At 40.8% G+C, this 21,436-nt stretch overlaps 1 protein-coding gene across 1 annotated transcript in view; it reads left to right on the top strand.

Moving 5' to 3' along the window:
• The window catches only part of LOC122798415 (1-phosphatidylinositol 4,5-bisphosphate phosphodiesterase gamma-1-like), a 3,104,897-nt gene that overhangs the window by 1,755,658 nt on the left and 1,327,803 nt on the right, over positions 1-21,436 (top strand). Inside the window, exon 13 of the mRNA XM_044067334.1 lies at positions 9,099-9,267. Within this exon, the coding sequence (XP_043923269.1) occupies positions 9,099-9,267 (169 nt within the window). The remainder of the gene's footprint in view (positions 1-9,098; positions 9,268-21,436) is intronic.

Below are 21,436 nucleotides of genomic sequence, written 5' to 3'. Positions count from 1 at the left end.
TTTATGTAAAAACATAGAAATGAGCTTGCTAGACTGTTTTATCCAACAGCTAGCTAGATAATGAATTCAGAGCAAGTAAATCAGTAGAACAGACACAATTCATTTAGCTTATTTTGGGAAAAAAGTGCAAACAAATAAATAATTCAAGATATCAACAGTAGTGTAAAAAGGTAGGAGCTTATACAGCTAAATTTACAGTAAGAGTTGGCAGGATAAAAATCACCAAGGGGAGTCACCAACAGTGCTTGAAGTTTTTGCAGGCCTTCAGTCTTATCAGGAAAGACAATGCCATAGATGAGCTCTAGGTGTTTAAGTATTACACGAGAACCAAATTAACCAATGGAAAAAAGCATGTGAAATGTGCAGCCTAGGTAATTTAAGTATCAATTTGCCAAACAGAGCAAAAACACCAGGCCAAACATATTTCTCAAATCAGAAAACAAAATGAAACAGGTTGCAAAAGTCTCTTAACATGAACTGTAACCCCCTAGTATATATAGACTTCTGTCTTGTATTCTTCATTCAGTTAATCATTTCTGTGATTCCTCTTCCCTGATTGACCCAGTTTGATCTTGCAACTCTTTTTTATTTAGTTTATGCCCCTTTATTTTGTTTGACCCAACAGATATTTTACAAAGCCTGTTCCCCCAATTCATTACTGTTCCATTCTTTAGCAGTTGATCCCAAATTCTGAGTTTAGTTTGCCTACTGTATCACCTGTGAGATGGCTGCAAGTGAGATGAGTAGAGACGTAAGGAAGAACAGACCCCAGTGGCACAGTGCCAGGCACCTAACCTCCCAAATATCATATTTCATACTGCAACCAAACTTTCATTAAATGTATTTTAAAAACTTTATTTCATATAGTGTTATGATTGACTATTATTAGAGACTGATGATTATTAGAGACTGACGAAGAAGAAGTGGGATTGTCAGAGAGATGAAGAAAGTAGACAGGAGTATAAGGAGATGAGCATGGCAAAGAGAGAGAGGTGGTGAAGGCTAAGGATAAGGCATATGGAGAGTTGTATGAAAGGTTAGACACTAACGAGGGAGAAAAGGACCTGTATCGATTGGTTAGATAGAGGGACCGAGCTGGGAAAGATGTGCAGCAGGTAAGGGTGATAAAGGATAGTGAGGGAAACATACTCTCAAGTAAAGAGTACTTTGAGGGGCTGATGAATGAAGAGAATGACAGAGAAGGTTGGGTAATGTGGGGATAGTGAATTAGGAATTGAAACAGATTAGCAAGGAGGAAGTAAGGACAGCTTTGAAGAGGATGAAGAATGGAAAGGCTGTTGGTCCAGATGACATACCAGTGGAAGCATGGAGGTGCTTAGGAGAAATGGCAGTGGAGTTTTAACCAGATTGTTTAATGAAATCTTGGAAAGTGAGAGGATGTCTGAGAAATGGAGAAAAAGTGTTTTGGTACCAATTTTTAAGAATAAGGGTGATGTGCAGAGCTGTAGTAACTACAGAGGGATTAAATTGATCAGTCACAGCATGAAGTTATGGGAGAGTAGTGGAAGCTAGGTTAAGAAGGGACGTGATGATTAGTGATCAGCAGTATGGTTTCATGCTGGGAAAGAGCACTACAGATGTAATGTTTGCTCTGAGAGTGTTGATGGAGAAGTACAGAGAAGGTCAGAAGGAGTTGTATTGTGTTTTTGTAGACTTAGAGAAAGCATATGACAGGGTGTCTAGAGAGGAGTTGTGGTATTGTATGAGGAAGTCAGGAGTGTCAGAGAAATATGTAAGAGTGGTACAGGATATGTATGAGGGTAATGTGACAGCGGTGAGGTCTGCGGTGGGAGTGACGGATGCGTTCAAGGTGGAGGTGGGATTACATCAAGGATCAGCTCTGAGCCCTTTCTTATTTGCAATGATGATGACAGGTTGACAAATGAGATCAGACAGGAGTCCCCGTGGCCTATGATGTTTGCAGATGACATTGTGATCTGTAGTGAGAGTAGGGAACAGGTGGAGGAGACCCTGGGAAGATGGAGATATGCACTAGAGAGAAGAGGAATGAAGGTCAGCAGGACTAAGACAGAATATATGTGTGTGAATGAGAGGGAGGATAGAGGAATGTTAAGGATACATGGAGTAGGGGAGGTGAAGGTGGATGGGTTTAAATAGTTGGCATCAATAGTTCAGAGTAATGGTGAGTGTAGAAGAGAGGTGAAGAAGAGAGTACAGGCAGGATGGAGTGGGTGGAGAAGAGTGTCAGGAGTGATTTGTGACAGACTAGTACCAGTAAGAGTGAAAGGGAAGGTCTACAAGAGGGTAGTGAGACCAGCTATGTTATATGGGTTGGAGACAGTGGCACTGACAAAAAGGCAGAAGTTAGAGCTGGATGTGGCAGAGTTAAAGATGTTAAGATTTGCACTGGGTGTGACGAGTGTGGACAGGATTAGGAATAAGTATATTAGAGGGTCAGCTCAGGTTGGAAGGTTTGGAGACAAAGCCACAGAGGCAAGATTACATTGATTTGGACATGTGCTGAGGAGGGATGCTGAGTATATTGGGAAAAAGATGCTAAGGATGAAGCTACCAGGTAACAGGAAAAGAGGAAGGCCTGAGCTCAGGTTTATTGATGTGGTGAGAGAGGACAATGCAGGTGGTTGATGTGACAGAGCAAGATGCAGAGGACAGGAAGAAATGGAAACAGATGATCCGCTGTGGTGACCCCTAATGGGAACAGCCGAAAGATGATGATGATGAGTTGGGGATATGCACTAAGAAGCATCATTGTGTGATTTCCTTTTGACAGACTAGTTTACAACTGTGTAATTTCATCTGTATACATGCCTCGCATTTGCGTGTAGCTGCGCACTGCACAACTTGGGTTAGAGGTGCCTTGTATAGACACAAACACTTAGAAACTATTTTTTACCTAGATACTAGTCAGTGATACTTTCCCAGTTTCCCTGCTGCTCTGTGGGCAATACAGCAATGCATTTCTGCCCTGCAGGCAACTCATCTGAACACTAAGCAGCGTTATCCCACTCTTTGTCCCTGTTCTTCTATAGAATAATACCCCTTGTTAAGCCCAGAGGCAATAGCTGATCTAATTTGCCCTCTCACAGATTAGTACTTAAGAATTACCTACTGCTATGGACAGGCAATTTCCCAGCATTTCTCCAGCTAACCTGGTTGATATGGGCATCTTGAGGCAATGTAGTAATTGCCTCATTTATACTGACAACCACTTGCTCCTAAAGCAAACATGAGAGATGTAACTGTACCGTGAACTGTAATCAGTCCTCTCACGTAACAGTAAGCAAGACATTAAACAGGTTGTTAGCACACACATCTCTCCAGCTGCACAAGATAAGGTCAAAACACATAAACCCACATATGCGGAGGAACTCATTATCAGCCTACCAAAAGATTAGAGACCTCCCAAGCACAAACAACCTACACATACTGGTACATGAACAGAATCCACCACTACACATAACACACATATCAGTGTCTCAACAGTTAAGCCCCTAAGGCAAAACATGTCAAAACCTAATGTCTTAGTCATTGACAACTCAGTAGCGAGGCACACAGATGTCCCCCTCTCCAGGTTGGACAAGAATGTCACAGTCAGCTTCCTGTCAGGTGCCATGATCCAGCAAATCATGCATGCACTCAAGTCACTCAGCAACAATTACTGTTATGACTCTGTCATAGTACATGTTGGAGTGAATGACTTGAGACATACTTCTCTGGGCTGTATGAAGAGAGACGTGAATGAATTCTCAGATCGTGTCTCAGGCAGGTATGACCCTAGCCCTAAGCAGTATTCTACCTTCACCTAGGATGATGCTACAGCACAGACAAAAAGTGATTGATTTCAAAAATTGGCTTATCTTCTGGTGTCACTCCAGGGGACATTGTCTGCAGACCACTCTGCTTTGCCAGAGATGGCCTTCACCTGTCTCTTCAAGGCTTTCAGGAACTGGCAAAGACACTTGCCTCCTCCATAGTGTCTTTTTTAGGCAGTGTGAAAACAACAACACTTCTGATGTAAAGAAATCCACTAGAGACAAACTCAAGGTCATGCAACTTAATCCACTAGAGACAAACTCAAGGTCATGCAACTTAATGCTATTAGCCTAAACAGCTCTCCTCACCTTGGAAGATGCTGATGTCTTTCCAGTCGCTGAGATTTGGTTGAAGGCCACAGAGAGCACCCCAGCTGTAGAACAAACATGAAAGAACCAAGGGTAGAGGTGTTTCTATTTTCATTAAATCCAAATACACCTTGAGACTGGTAAAACAGTACAACTGTCTTCAGCTACTCCAGGTTCAAATAACTGTAGGCAAAATGCCCTAACACACCATCACTAGCTACAGGCCACCCACTATGAACCACGAGAAGCACATTGCCTACCTGTACTTGCTAGAGTCACTCAGTGTACAGCCAGACACCTTGGTCATGGGACATTTCAATTATCCTTCCATCAGTTGGCCAACTTAAATGAGCACAAACATGATCACTCTGAGGTTCCTGGATTTTGTTAATTCAAATGCCCTGGAAGAGTTGGTCTGCACCCCCCCCCCCCACAAGGGGGTCAAATGTCCTAGACCTAGTGCTCACCAACATGGGGGAGTCACTGCATTACTCTCTGTGTTGCCCTCCCTGTTAAGGTTAGGTCATAAATCAGTCTCGTTTGAAGTAAGGATCAGACCTGACACCCCCACAGGAACAAAAAAAACTTAAAAATTTCTGCAAAGCAAACTGTAGCCTATTAAGCAATGGTATAAAGAGTTTCAAGGCCCCTGCTAACAGCCAGTAATGATGCCTATGTAGAAGAGTACACAAATGTCCTTACAGCCACTTAAACAAATGTACTGACTCAGCTGTACCTGATGAGAATAAAACTAGGTACTCCCAAAAAAAAAGCCACCCTGGTGGACTGCAAGTATAAATAAGTTATATAACAAAAGAAAAAAAAAACTGATGTCTAAGAACAAAAGGGAAGTTACTCAGCAGAGGGAAGAATACCCTTCACAACTTGAACAAGCAAACCCGATGTCTTGTAGAGACTAGATTTAGTAGCCAACTGACTCACTGACAAAAACGCATACTGTCAAAGCTGAGGAGTCCACCTCTACCAGTAGACTATGTACTAGTGGGGCACCACAATGATCTGTGCTGGGCCCTTTACTGCTTGAATCTATTTCTCTGTGGTCCAGGTGAAGGTAGATGGCCTGTGGCTTACCAGGTTTGCAGATGAATGCAAACTGGACGCAATCTTTGAGTCATCCAGCAATGTAGACATTACAGAAGGGGCTGAAGCAAACAGATGATGGGTGCCAAAGTTGTGGACTAAACTTAAATGCAAAAAAATGCCTCATTATCCCCTTTGGCAAAGAAATAGCCCGTGCTAATTGTGATATAGATAGCACAAACACAGTGGTGAGAGACTTAGGAACACAGTTTAATAGCAATCTAACTTCGATCACCATGTGTCTATAGTGGTGAGGAAAGCTTTCTACATTGCGCATCTCATAAATAAAGGGCATCACATCCAAGACTAAGAAGGTTACAACTCCAGTGTTACCCGGCCCTTATCAGATCACTAATCGAGTACAATGCTCCCTTCTGTATGCATCTCACCAGACACCTGCAGCAACTGGGGAGACCACATAGGTTTAGAAGCAGGAGAATCCAGGGCCTCCAAAATGTGGCATACATTAAAAGACTGAAAGCCCTGGCACTGTACTCTGTATCATATAGGCTACTGAGAGACCACCTGTGCCTGGTGTACAGAGCAGTCTCTTACTCTTCCCTAATGGAAATGCTGCAAATCAAATGGGACAAGAGTCACTTGCTCCAGGGATCACAGCCTTGTTTGTGACATTAACAAAACATGTTGGAGAGACGGATACATCTCCCAGAGATTGCCCCTCCTCTGGAATAACCTCCCACTTCACATGTAGCAGAGTTCCTCAATGGCCGTATTTAAGCACAAGCTTGACATTTGGATGGGTAAACGATAAATTCACCCCTAGGGTTGGCACCTGTGTCCTTCATGGATGGGGTAGTCAGTGCTGATCATTGAATTACTCTGCTATCAACGACCCTCTAACTATGGTCATTTAGGGTACACTGTTTTGGTACATGGCTAGGCTTGTAGGGCCTTTATCCTACTAACCTCCTGTGAACCTATGAATTGTCTTCCTCATTACACAATACTTCATTATTTGCCACATTTGTATTATATTCCTAAACCTCATTTCACTCTTCCAACAGTTTACTTACTGCTTTCAACAATTTCTGTTTGTTCTCTTGCTATCTCTTGCACTTCCTTCCCCTTTTTCATTACTCTCGTCTCCTTCTCTCAGCACTGTCTGTCTCTTCTTCCTGCCATTCTTCCCTTTCCACTGTGCTTAATTGCTCCATTGAGCTTGGGCAGTTGAACCAATTAGGCCTCTTATTGTTAAATTTTGCTACTAAGCAGTTTGCAGTTCTTTTTACTGCGTCTCTCTTCCCTCCCTGTGTATTCCTTTGTTAATCCCCATGTTGAATTTAACGTGTGTCTGCACCACAAAAAAATGATTTGGGTTGAGAACAATAGCTCACAAGTCCTCTTTTTCCAGCAACTGTTGTACTTAGTAAGTCTGTGTGTAGATTTTACATCTGCATAAGGGCGGCTGTGGTGGTGCAGCGGTTAACGTTGTTGCCTCACAGCAAGAGGTTCTCCGGTTCGATCCTTGGCTGGGGTGCCTTTTGTGCAGAGTCTGCATGTCTTCCCTGTGGTCGCGTGGGTTTCCTCCGGGTGCCCCGGTTTCCTCCCACATCCCAAAGACATGATGTAGGTGGATTGGACACTCTAAATTGGCCCTAGGCATGAGTGTGTGCATGTGTGTGCCTTCTGTGGAAGGTTGGGTGCCAGGCTGGCAACTCAACACTGTAAAACTCCACTGCCAATCATGAGCGGACAGGTGATCCGCTGTGGCGACCCCTAACCGGGAAAAGCTGAAAGAAGAAGATGTCAGTGTCGCCCATATCAGTATAAAATGTTGTCATGCTTCTTTATTGTTTTGGAAACATTCTGGCAGCAAGTTATCAAATATTCTATTTAATACATGTCTTTCAGTATCAGTAGTGAGAAATTTTTTTTTTTTTTTAAATCAAGTTCATTCTGGTAATGATGTTGTCTGACCATAGACTGTGAAATGCTTTTTTTATCGCACAGTAACTGAAATCACTCGGCCAATCCAAACTTTTTTAACTAATCTCACAGAGCAGTTTTTCTTCCATGAAAAAGACCTGTGTTGGCTTTTACAGGAAGCCTTAACAGGGTTATATTGGTTAAGTACCTGTTTTTTGACTGACTCCTTTCTTGGACACTCATTATAAGGCTTGTTTTAGTCTTTCTCCAAGTAGCAGTCTTTTCCTATTTTTGACTCTGCACTGCATTGTGTATGCTAAGATTACATTCTCCCTTTCTCTAATATTACAGTCTCTGTGCAAAACTCTCCACCACACTCTTCTTTCAACATAGGATCATAGGAAGTTACTAGACTGTTGGCCCTGAGGCCCTTACAACCCTAGCCAAGAACTTAGCCCATGTTCCAACAAGTCACCACCCTATGCCACTGTCCAGCAGAGACATGGGTGGAATCCCAGGGGTGTATTTTCTGTTCTCCATCCAGTTTACGCTTAAAAAGGTTTAATGAGGTACTCTGCTTTACGTAGAGAGGGAGTTTATTGCACAAAAGGGGGAGTCTCTGGGGCACAAATCTGTCCCGCCAACAAATGTCACAGACCAGGTTGAGGTCACCCATGTGGTTACTCGAGTGCAGCTTGACTTGCGGATATGCAGCATTCTCATCAGGGCAGGGTCTGAGGTTGCTTTGTATGCCAGACAGAGGTCACCTCTGAGAGACTTAGTAGAGGGACAGGGCTTTTAGCCTATCTGTGTAGGGTAGATGTTTGTGGCCCTGGATTTTCTGGGTGAGGAACCTCTGTGGTCTCTCCAGGTTCTGCATGTGCTTTCTGAGGTACATGCCGAAACGGGCATTGTACTCAATAATGACTCTTATAAGGGAAGACACCAGAGATGTTATGACCACCTTGTCTCTGGTTGAGATACCCTTACTAATGCGGTGGGCCATGTAGAAAGCTTTCTGTACAACGGAGGCAATATGGTGGTCAAAAGTCAGGTTGCTATCAACCTGGGTGCCCACGTCTCTCTCAACTGATTGCGTGCTTAGTACCTTATTATCATTGGGATAACTTGTGGGGACATCACTCTTCCCAAAAGGGATGATTCTGCATTTTTTTGGCATTCAGTTTGAGGCCATGTTTCTGGCACCAGTCATTTGTTTGAGTGAGACCCTCTTGGAGGATGTTCACATCACTAGAAGAATTGATGACAGCACCAAGCTTGTAGTCATCTGCAAACCTGGTCAGCCATTGCCCACTATATTTGGCCTGCAATATGCTTCCTTCCTCTGCCTCACAGTGACTATGCCTTTTGTCATCTCAGCTCTCCTGTGTCATTCATTGAGTAGCTTTGAAAGCAAATGGATTTATTTCAGTATACTGGCTTTCATTAGAGTACTTTTCTCCTATTAATCTGACTCATCCGCATTTAACAGTCAGCCTCAGTACCATTCACCACTGCCATCTGCTTATTTTCTACAGCTTCAGCATTCTCTGACTCTTCCATCTCCCCTCCTGCCCAACACAAGGGAAAAGTGTGCAGGAATTTCCCTTAGTCGCTATGAATACCACTTTGGGTTTCCCTTTGAAAAAAAAAAAAAAAGGCCACTGGCCTCGTGGAACTACCAAGGTAAACAAAAAAAAAAGATTTTAATGATTACATACATACTTTTGCTAGTTTTTATTAAACTTTATGAGCAATGATTGTGAATGCCGTCATTGGTGCAAGTACACATTATGTAGCACTGATCATGCTTTTTGTTCTTGAAGTATGTATGGTGGAGGCAGAAGCAGTGAGGAAGAAAGGACATCTGAGAAACTATTTTCAAATAGTAAACAGCGCTTTTTATTTAATTTGTGTTTGCTCTGTTAAAATGGCTTACTAGTTACTTGCATAACCTGCAGTGTTGTTGCACTGTTTGTTTTTCAGCTATCCCGTTGTTCTCTCAATTGAAGACCACTGCAGTGTTGTACAGCAAAGGAATATGGCATCTCACTTTAAGAAAGTCTTTGGAGACATGTTGTTGACAAAACCTGTAGACATTAATGCAGATGAGCTACCATCCCCTAATCAGCTCCGGAGGAAGATACTAATCAAGGTAAATACAGTGAGTTAAAAATGGTGGTGCATCATTAACTTCCTCTTTATTTTTAATATGTTCCAAAAGGCAGAAGAATACAAGAGGCAAGAATGACAGGATTCTAAGGAAGAAAACATCTTATGGCAAATTACATCAGTTGAAAAACATCCTAGACAATGTCCGTTTTATTTTGTTCTGTGATCTACAATTCTGCCTTTGTTATTTGTCTTTACACAGATGAATGTAAGAATCTGGGAGGGGGGCTCATTTTATTTTCTGTGTACATCCTGTGTGTTACATATCGCTTACTGTGGATATAGCCAAGTTGACAAGATCTCTTGCTTTTCCCTTTGACATTTCTTTTTTTTTTTGTTTTCTTTTACTCTGATTTTTTTTTCTTTCCCTTATGATGCTTAGGGAATCAGGCGCCCTGGCCTAGACAACTTTGTCATCTTCAGTCTTCTGGTCAGACTTCCACACACACAGCGATCTGTATTCAAAAGCGGACCCTAATTTTTCTCAGGTTGGGGAGATTACAGGTGGTCCCAGTGTGGCTGCATAGTCTGTACTTCAGTGGAGGCATTTTTGAAATGGTCTACTAACCCTTTCTTATACAACCAGAGAAGAGAATTGCAGTGCTGGCCCTATGAGCAAGTACATCCTTCCAACTCAAGCACACACCGTCATCCCAAACCACTGATGTTCACCTAATTTCCATCAGGAAACAACAGAAAGGTTAGACAAGGAAGCATCAGTCAGGCCAACCTCTCCTCTTTCCCACTGGCTCTCTCACTGACTGGATCACCTGTACTACTGGTCAAACTTGGGTCATGTGGGTCACACCAGCACCTTTCTGCGTGGTGTCTTTGTGCTGCTTTCTTCATGCATGGAACACTTCAGTCCGGAATTAAGTAGTCCAGTACAGAGTGACAGCATAAAAGTATAAGGCGGTTTTTATTCTGTCCAAGGCCTACAAAACCACACAGCAAACTGTTTTTGCTCAAGCGTATCTTTATTGCATTCCATCATTTCCTGTCAAATTTCAAATTGTCTGTGTACTAAAAGAATAGTCAGTGCAATCTTTTCAATTTAAATAAATTGTAGATATTAATTTTCAAACTTTAAGCTTATTTGTTGTTAGATGTGACTGTTGCCTTTTTGCCTGCAGGCATGTGCAGGTTACTTCTCACTAGTACGTTCCCAATAGAAATAAGTCTCTCTCTATACATAACTCAGACCCAAGAAATTTAAATGAATACATTTTAGTCTAACTGCTTTTCTTATTTTACATTTCAAAATATGTTCTAATGACATCTAGTGCACATTGAATATCATGACATAAACACATTACATTATTGTATAATTGAACTTTAGTAACTTTCTTCTAAGCTTGTGGTATTAATAATGCACACCCTTTTTCTTATTTAGAATATCTTACCTACCAGTTTTGTTTGGTCCTAATTTCACAGTCCAGTAGTACTAACAGTAAAAATTAACTTTTTGCGTAATCTATTCAATTAAAGCACAAGTCTTGTTTCTGCATGTTATATCTTATCCGAGCTTTAAGCATTCTCTTAACAATTTCCTGTACTGAAAGCACCTTATAAGCCGTAAGCCTTGTATAATTCACTCTTTTATGTCAAAAGATCTGGATATATTGTGTGTAGAAATGTGATAAGTATGTGGAACATTTTTACAAAATTTACATTGCCCCCACACAGTGTTGCCCCTTGATCTGTTTTCATTGTCAGTTGTCCTTGTAACCAAAAGCTTTCCATGTTTATAATAACTAAGAAATTGTACTAAATTTGTATGTATGCAGATTTAGAGTACTCATTTAAAATAAACCTTAAAATACAATTTCTCTGTTAATACTGGCCATTATGTAGAAATACCTGCAAGGAAAACTATTGCTTTCATAATAGTGAACAGTCTTGGCTCTTTCTGGCTATGTGTTCCAGTGTTTCGTTTTTTTGTATTGTACAGGACGTTCTTCATGTTTCACTGTTGCAGTCATTACATTTGGGTAATCTGCTGGCAGGTTGCCCTCAGTCGGCCTGAATAGCTAAGTGTTCGGTCCTGCGTCAGTTGCCGTCTCCTCTTCCATGACGTCAGATCGTCAGGGGTATAAAACATGCAGCCGACGCCATTTTAATCAGTCTTTCTTGCTGCGCGGTGCCCGAAGCAGAAGCAGTTCACAAGTGCCGGTCGGCCGACTCCTGCAATTTTCATTTTCGTGTTTCAGAACTGAAGTCTTCAACCTAAAGCTAAGTACCTCATTGGGGAAACTTTCTTGCTCCTTACCAATGTCAGTAAAAGTTAATAATTGTATTACTTGTGGGGAAGCAAATACCTCATAAGGATTTTCATTTGTACTGTATTCCTTGCCTAGGCCCTGATAACAATGTGCCTTGCTGTTGGTTTTGTGCTTAATTTAACCAATGCACTATTAAGTGTCGGTATATTTTTGCTTCCAAATACTTTGGTTCAAGATTTAACTATCCTGAAATGTTGTCGGTTAGCAATCCGACTACCGGAATTCACAAAAAACGCAAGGAAAAAGATGCAAGGAGCAAAATCTGCCTGATCATGGTAAAGCTAAATTGTTGGATGTTCCTTTGCAGCAGAACAGTCTGTTTGGTAATAAGGCAGAAGAGGTTTTAAAAAAAAGGAAGACAAAGCTAAATCTATGCAAACTGTAAAAGATTTTTGCAAGTGCAGCCACCCAGATTCAGTAGACACTAGCCTACTAAGAATTGGTCCTTTCCAGTGTCCAACAGAGCTGCTCAGGGCAAATCCAGACACTCCAAAGGCTCCAGGTTTCAGTCACAAGGATCTTACAGGTCAAAGCAATGGGGTGCCTCCACCTCCAAATCAGGAGGTAGCAAAGCACCACCTTACAGTAAACAGTCTCAATGACTTTCCTCTGCCATCTCCAAGCACTTATCTTTTGGCAGCCCTTTTGGGGGAAAACTAGCACTTCATGCTCAAAATTGGCATCTAATTACCCAGGACAAGTGGGTATTTAAATATAGTATTCCAGGGGTATACAGATTTCATTTCCGCACATTACCAATTCCAAACAGATGGCCATATCTGCCACCAAATCAGTGGGCAGAGGCCCAGAAACAAGTCATGTCCCTCATGGATATAGGGGCTATTCAACCAGTTCCAAAAAAGGAAAAAGGACAAGCGCTTTATTCAAGACTTTTCCTGGTTCCCAGCAAAGATAAATCATGGCGTCCAATTCTGGACTTATCCATTCTAAGTACCTTCCTGGACATTCCAGAATTCAAAATGCTGACTTTACAATAGCTACTGCCTATGCTAGGCAAGAATGCCTGGTTGGTAACTCTAGACTTAAAAGAGGCATACCTGCATATCCCAATCAGGGAGTCTTGCAGAAGATACCACCACTTCAAAAGCAGGCTGTTTGCATTACCAGTTCTCTGCACTGCCCTTCGGCTTATCTACTGCTCCCAGGGTCTTCACAAATTGCCTGGCACCAGTAATTGCATTTTGCAGACAAAGAAACATTCAAATTTATTGTCTCATTCAGGCAGAGGACAAGGACGCTTTTCTTCAGCATCTGGCATTTGTAAAAAGGCTTCTAACATGCCTAGGGTACACCATAAACGAAAAGAAATCACAACTGGTACCCTCTCAAATAATTACATTCCTGGGTGCAAGCTTGAATACAACTGCTCAGATGGCTCACCTCACACCAGACAAACAAATTCAATTGACAACTTACTTCAAACAAGTGGCAACAAAAACCCAGTTATCTGCAAGACAAATTCTGCAGGCTTTGGGGTTCATGGCATTCTGCATTCTACTAATTCCATATGCAAGACTGTATATGAGGAAACTTCAATGGTACCTAAAAAGCTCAGAGTCAACATTGTCACAGCCTGGAAACAATGATTCCTCTCATTCCCTGCCTGCAACAGGAGTTCCTTTGGTGGACAGAGGCATGTCACCAAAACAAGGGACTGTCATTCATTCTACCCCCTGCCACTCAAACCCTAACTATAGATGCATCAGACTATGCTTGGGGGGCCCATCTGGTAGGGAGATGCATTCAGGACAAATGGAGCCCAAATCAAATGCATCTACATGTAAACCAGAAAGAAATGCTAGCTGTACAGAATGCTCTAACAGCCTTCAAGGACTTCCTTCATCCAGGACAACTACTGATAAAGACGGACAACACCACAGTTATATGGTACATAAACAAGCAGGGGGGTACCCACTCCTACCCCCTTTGCAGACTAGCCATGGCCTTGTGGAACACATCCTTGACTTACCAAATACATCTTCAAGCTCATTTCCTCCCAGGAAAGCATAATACTCTGGCAGACGACCTAAGCAGAAATCTTATGGACCCACACAAATGGAAACTGGATCCACAAATCTTCAGCATGTTGGCATGAAAATGGGGGAGCCCAGACATAGATCTATTTGCCTCTCCCCAAAACTATCAGTTCCACAAATTCTGCACAAGAACTCATCACAAAAAAGCATGGAAAGTTGATGCTCTATCCTTCAGCTGGAAAAACCTTTCAATCTATGCCTTTCCCCCTCTGCCTCTACTCTCCAAGGTCTTACTAAACGTCAGACAGGAAAAATCAAAAATGATTCTGATTACTCTGGACTGGCCTCGCCAACACTGGTACCCGCTTCTAAGGAATATGTCACACCTTCCTCCGTGGTACTGCCTCAAACACCTCATCTTTTGTCTCAGCAGAACTTTCAAATTCTGCATACTCGCTCCAAACTCTGAATCTTGCAGCATGGCTAATCAACTAAATTCACCAATGACATCTCTCAGTAAACCTGTGATGGATGTCATTTTGGAGGCTAGAAGGCCTAGTACTAGAAAATCTTATGCTGATAAATGGAAGAGATTCTGTGCTTGGAATAAAGCACAAGGAATAGACACAGCAAAGCCCAGTATTCCTCAGATTTTGCAATACTTAACTGAGATGCTTCACAAGGGCCTATGTTTTTCTTCAATAAAAATCCATGCTTCTGCCATCTCAGCTCTTTACAACACAGAGCCTCATCTCTTCTCTCATCCCCTGCTAAAGCAGTACCTCAGAGGGGCCAAAAATTTAAGGCCTCCCAGGAGAGCACCATTTCCTGCATGGGACCTCAATTTTGTGCTGGAAAAACTCACCAAACCTCCTTTTGAACCAGCTGCTACTGCAGATATAAAATTTCTTTCTTGGAGGACGGCCTTTCTTTTGGCAGTCACTTTAGCTCGAAGGGTTTCAGAACTACAGGCTCTCATGGCAGTGGAGACTTTCATTATCTTTTACCCGGACAGGTTGGCCTTCGAGACCAATTTTTCTTTTATGCCTAAGGTGGTATCCAGTGTGGCTCTTAACCAGACCATTCACCTGCCAACTTTTTTCCCAAATCCGCAGAACAAGGGGGAGCGGATTCTGCATTCATTGGATGTACACAGACAACTAAGATTCTACTTAAACAGGACAAAATCTCTATGAAAGTCTGAGCAACTACTGGTGGCATTTGCTGCAGGAAGAGAGGGGAAGGCTATATCAAAGCAGACTTTTTCAAAATGGATAAACCATTGTATTCATTTCTGCTACTTGAACCATGGTAAACCTGTGCCCAAGGGGATCAGATCCCATTCCACCAGGGCTGCTTCTACTTCTGCAGCCTTTCTCAGAGGGACTCCTACCAGAGACATTCTAGAAGCTGCTACTTGGAGCTCAGTTCATACATTCACAAAGCATTACCATTTACCTCTCTTTTCTAAATCCAGGGCATGCTTTGCCACTGCAGTCTTGCAGGGCCTTATAGCTGCTCCTAATGCTGTTTAGTTTCATCCTTCCATCCATAGCTTTGGGATTCTACCCAAATGTAATGACTGCAACAGTGAAACACGAAGAACATAGTACAGTCATGTACACTTACCATAAATGTAGATGTTCGAGTGTATTCACTGTTGCAGTCTGGATTACCCATCCGCCAGCCTCCTTTCTTCCCTATTATTATACCTATTCTTTCCTTCACTATGCTCAAAAGCCTTTGGTGTATTTGCTTTTAGTTGAAGGTGAAATTTTTGTGTGTTCTAAAATACATGTATGTGTGTGTGTGTGTGTGTGTGTGTGTGTGTGTGTGTGTGTGTGTGTGTGTGTATATATATATATATATATATATATTTTTTTTGGCTCCTCATTTCGGGGGGCACCTGACATCTGGGGTAAGATTGATTAAAATGGTGTCGGCTTAATGTTTTATACCCCTGACGACCTGACGTCATGGAAGAGGAGACAGCAACCAACGCAGGACCCAAGACTTTGTTATTCAGGCCGACTGAGGGCAACCTGCCAGCAGATTACCCAAATGTAATGACTGCAACAGTGAATATACTCGAACATCTACATTTATGGTAAGTGTACACAACTGTACTTTCTGACTTAGGAAGTTTACTTACATCATTCATAGTTGTTTCTGTCATGGGCTCATTATAGCCCCTCTGTATCAATCAGTGTATTAAATCTTTTGATTCCTTGCCACAGTCCGGTTTCAAAACTAAATATTCTTCTAATGCTCATAAACCAAGATTTCAGTGCATTTCTTATGTTTTTAAGATTAGAGTTTTTTATAGTAATCATTTTTTGAGAATGGTTTCCAGTATAAAGATAAACAAATTACTGACACCTTCTCCTTACCCAGATTCAGCAAGGAAATTTAACCATACCTATGCAAGTGGGTCAAATATAAAAGCTTGAACAAAACAAAGGCGATATCTCTTAAACACTTGTTTTCTTATTGCATTAGTACACTTTATCCTTGTTATGTAGTTGTTATATATTTTCTAATGCTTTTGCTATTCATCTTTAGTATTGTTAATTGTCTTTAGAAATTCATCATGTGAAAGTCAGCAAATCAGTATGATCATTTGTACTATACCCAAGGGTAAAGAGTGATTGGAACTGCCCTTCTGAAGAGGTGGTAGAGTAAAAACAGAGAGAGAGAGAATTAAGGCTATGAGCTGTTAGCAAGCTACTTCCTGCCATACAGGGTTTGATTTTTTTCAGCCTTTAATTGCCTACTGTGTGATGTTAAGCAAGTCATTTAACCAGACATTGCATTGTGGCAAGGGGCAATTGGCAGTTTCCTGGACTGCATACCTTGTAAATACCTATGCATGTGTTGCATAGAGCTGCTTTATCATATATGTATTCTGTTATTGCCATATGTTTATGTATCTGATCTTGTGTAAATTTACATCTTTTTACCTAGGCTGAGCTTGAAAATGGTCCATGTGGATCAGTGTTCTACCACAGTTAACAAATACAACTGTAAAGAAACAATTGTGCCATCTAAAGTCTTAGTGAACATTACATGTAAAAATCAGTTGTAAATAGCGTCATCTTTAAAGTTAAGTGTCTGGTATCTTTATTGTTCAAGTAATCCAAAAATTGGAGAAGCTGACTGTAGTTATACCTGCATTATCGACCAACAGTCATCTAGGGAGTGGCACCACATGCTTGTTGTATTAAAATGTTTTTTTCTTCCGACGCCATACATAAGCTTCAGCTGTGAGTATTCTTTTAAAAGGTTTGCATAGATGGGAACAAAAGCTGGCCTATTAGCTGCACTATGTAGCTGCAAGTAACAGCCATTCTTAAAACAGAGTACGTTTTTGACAACCATTAGGTCTGCTGTTCTGCTAATGTTTTTTTGTGGGCATATAATACTAATAATATCCATTTGTTAATGAGGTAAACCCACTGGACATGGTCTCTTTTCAGGGGCAGCCTGTGAACAGTTTCTGGTTGAGTGACTTGCTCAAGGTCTTGCACTAGGCAAGTAAGGACTGAGTGAATCAAATCCTGTACCACACAAACTACAACTCTCAGCTTTAACCCTCTTGTGGCAGTTGGCAGAGCAGGTGCACCATCTTTTTCTTTTTTTAGTACCTCTAAGATCATAATGCTGCTCCAGTAGTCGTAAACCTTAGTTTTATTAAAAGTTTAAAGGCTTTTTTTCAGTAAAGTATGAATTTCATTAGAAACTAATCACAGACCCATTCCACTTCCTTTTTAAACAGGAAAAGGTGCCAAAAACAGTGAGTGAAGTTAAGAGATGCACACATAAAAGCACTTATGTACAACATTATGCATGCAGAATAAAAAGATGGAAATCATTATAACTACCAAAAAATAAAGAACATGGTTGAAAATGCATATGTACAGGTTGAAAAAACTTAGACGAACAAGTAACAGATATTCATAAAAATACTTTATGCTAAAAGTATAACATATATATATAAAAAACACAATATGTAAAAAATCATAGAGATGCTTCTTAAAATAGGTTTAAGCAAAATCATGTTGTTCAACCCAAGTAGAACACTTGTATTGAGCAAAACCTGCCAGTAATATTCTGTTTGCTCAACCAGAAGTTCCCAGTTCCCTACTCTACTAGTAATGGGAACATTTTCTAGGACAGTAAAAGCAAACTTCCTAAACTCGTTTCAACTAGTAGAGTGCTTGCACAATGTATTAGTTGTGTTGACCTTACTAATAGCATAAACATGCTGGTGCATTCTAGTTTTTAAAGGGCCAATCGTTTTCCCAACATAGAATGCCAGGCAGAGGACAGAAAAGGCCATGTACACCATTTGTTCTGCAGTCATACCTCACCCTAATTGAAATTAACCTGAGAGATCCTGGGACAGAAAAATGCAATCCTTCAAGTATGTACCTACTTTGTCTGCAGGCACCACATTGCTTCATACCCAGATTTTTAATGTTAGCACCATCCATACAACTGCTGTTCTCAAGAATAGCCTTTAGTTTACTACTATTTTTGTACACGAACCTTGGTTTGTCACCCAGTTGCTTCAACATACCAAATGAGTACCAATGAGTGCTAGTGGAGCATTTTAAAGAGTAAGTATCCCTGTTGTACTCCATCACAAATGCCTGTGACATGTTAGCCCTGGGGATCTCAACATCCTGTACCCTATTTTTTGATCCCAAAAGGGGAGCATAGCATTTATTCTTACTCTGTGTAACCCAAATAGGTTCTAAGGATACCCTCAATCCTTAAACATACTGCTAAGCTTGACCATCTCCTCAAAAAAAAAAAAGTGTCATCATGTGATATTAACCTGCTTAATCTGATATACTGCCCCTTAACCAAATTCTTCTTCTGCCACCAGGGGTGTTGACTATCAAAGTGCAGGTAAGTGTTTGAAAAGGTATTGTTATGGTAATTGTTAGATTCATGTCTACAATGATCCAAATTCTTATATAAGGTGATATCCAAATAATTAATAAAATGGTTGGTTTTCGGGTAGGTAAACTCCAAAAGGTCTGTGGAATCAGATTTGTACCTAGTAAAAATCATCCAATTCCTTGGAGCTCCCTTTCCATAAAATAGAGAGATAATCCAGGTACATAATGTAGGACACTGTCTTGGAAGAAAAAGATGAATCTAAAATCCAATAAGTTTCCCAGTGCCATAAAACCATGTTTGCAAAAGTTGGAGCTGATGCTCCACCCATGGCCAAAATTTTCACCCTCATGGTACACACAGTTTTTAGCAAGAAAAGTCTCCATGCATTGGCAAATTAAATTAATTTCACAATTGTTAAGAGCAGTACCAGCAACTAGTGCCTCATGAAACCATTCAAGCCACAAATTGTGGGGTATCACTAAAAACAAATCTTTAATTTCCACTGTGACAAATAAGCTAGCAGGAGTGTTTGCCAATATCTGCAGAATGTGCCATGAATACTGTAAAACATGTTTCTAGTCAACAGAGAAAGACTTTAATTTATAATGTATGTGTTTGTCAAAAGGTTCTGTTTTAGCACTTGCCAAAGCAACTCTCGGTCTCAAGGGGGTATCCGTTAATAATTTGTGGATCTTCAGTATCGTGAAAATAGCCGGGATCCTCAGTTTTTTTTCCTCTCAAAAAATTTGTTGACCTTAAGAGGCAAGCCATATTTTGTGAAATATTCTGCAATGGCAAGTCAGTTTCATGATATGTTATATGAATCTCATTACAGGAAACTTCTGTAAAGCAATTCCCAATTATTAAGATACTCTGACATTTTAGAGGAATATAGAAAGTGGTCCATAATAACCACTGCCCCCCTTCCTTGTCAGGCTTCATAACTCGTAACCTCCTGTCTGTAGATAATGCTTACAATAAGCATCTTTCATCATGAGTCAAGTTATAATGCCTGGTTTGTTTGTTTTACACCAATCCCTAATAGAGCACTCGCAGAGCTGCTCAAAAGGATAACCGGTGGTGCAAGGGGTGGGTTAAAAATACTACTACATAACCCTTTATCATAACTCCTACATTGTCAGAAAAAATGCATCTCAAGTTTAATTTCCTTGTGTATACTCTGAGCTCAGTAAGGAACTTAACTACCCTAAGCTTACTAGTAGGAATAAATTTAAAACTTTTATGGAACAAACTACCAAACACAACAAAGACAATATTACTGACAGGTTTTGCACAGCGCAAGTTTTCTACCTGGTTTGAACAATGTAGTTTGATCAAACCTATTTTAAGAATCAAAGCAGCATCTCTGTAATTTTCTAAGTATTGTGGTTTTTATACATATATTTTTAGCGTCAATTATTTTTATGAATATCTGTTACTTGTTCTTCTGTGTAAGTTTTTTCATCCTGTACATATGGATTTTCCTACTTTGTTCTTTATTTTTGGTAGGTATAATGACTTCTAGCTTTTTATATTCCACATCCATACTGTTGTAAATAGGTGCTTTCATGTGTGTATCTCTCTAAATTCATTCACTGTTTTTGGTACCTTTTCCTGTTTAAAGAGGAAGTAGAGTGGGTGCGTAATTAGTTTCTGATGAAGTTCATACTTTCCTGAATGAAATTGCTTTAAACTTTTAATAAAACTAAGGATTGTGACTACTGGAGCAGCATTTTAATCCTTGAGTTTTGGTGGACTATGCTGTTTTTCATGTTTGTTACCTTCTTTATTAGTACCTGTAGGTATGATGTCCATTTTCATCTGATTCCACCTTTGGGACTCAGAACTGACCTACATCTGGTCTCAGCAACTTCAAACCTTTGGATCCAGGGCTGTGATTCCTCCTTTACCCGTAATTCCCTCTCATCTGTCAAAGTACCCCAGCTCTCATTTGCCTTTTCAACCAGACTGTCACAGAGGCTCTGAGCTTGTGCTTTTTGGGGACAAGTGATTTTCACTTCTGTTAATAACAACTAGGACTTATTCTTTCTTATATTTATTCTCTCCATTTGTAAAAAAAAGATAATTTCATATCTTTCTGTTGCTGTTAGTAATTGTTTCTTGGTAGTGTTTATACTTTGCACCAAGTCAAAAACGCTAAGGAGCAGACCAGGACTGTTCAGCTGTATCAGCATAAGATAAAGTACATCAGCATCAAATAAAATGCATGAACGAATGAGTTTCAATAAGGCAGGAAGCCAAAAAACCAAGTCCACAAAAAGACTAAAATCCAAGTGCTTATTGCAGATAGTGGCAAGCGCTTTCACCCATGTGGGCTTCTTCAAGCCAAAAAGCACTCCTAAAACAGAGCAAATTTTATACACACATTAATAGGTTCATAGGTTCATACTAGGCTATCTGCCCTAGGGCATTTATAAGCCAAGCCAGAGTGTGTTTGGCTTTCGCCACCCATTTTAAATTAATTTTGCTATGCCGTTTTTCGAGGTTAGTATACTGTGCCTCTAACAGTGACACAGAAGTGATACCCGGGGTAAACCTACAATCTCCCATCCACTCATCAAGATTCCTGTTGAGAGTCAGTGAGGGACTCTGCCTAACCTGGACTGGGATTTTATTCCAGAGTGAAGGGAGCCTCTGGGTTATGAATCTGTCCCTCCAGCATGTCCTATTTATTTCAGTGCTGAGGTTCAAGTCTCTTGAGCGCGTAGCTCGATGGGATTTGGATTTTCTGAGGTGCAGCATGTCTATTAATTCCGGGTTGGACATGGCTTTATACGTCAGGCTCAGATCGCCTCTGAGCAGGCGGTATGCCACTGAATAGAGCTGGAGTTTCTTTAACTGGGCAGCATATGGCATCTGTTTGAGCCCTTTGATCCTCTTGGTGAGGTACTTTTGGGGTCTTTCCAGTTGCTGCAGGTGTCTGGTAAGGTACATCCCAAAAGGG

The sequence above is a fragment of the Protopterus annectens genome, chromosome 3.part1 (genome assembly GCF_019279795.1).
Source record: "Protopterus annectens isolate FY-2018-M chromosome 3.part1, PAN1.0, whole genome shotgun sequence".
Lineage (NCBI taxonomy): Eukaryota > Metazoa > Chordata > Ceratodontiformes > Protopteridae > Protopterus > Protopterus annectens.
The sequence above is the reverse complement of the archived record's forward strand: the minus strand, read 5'-3'. Positions and strand labels throughout refer to the sequence as shown.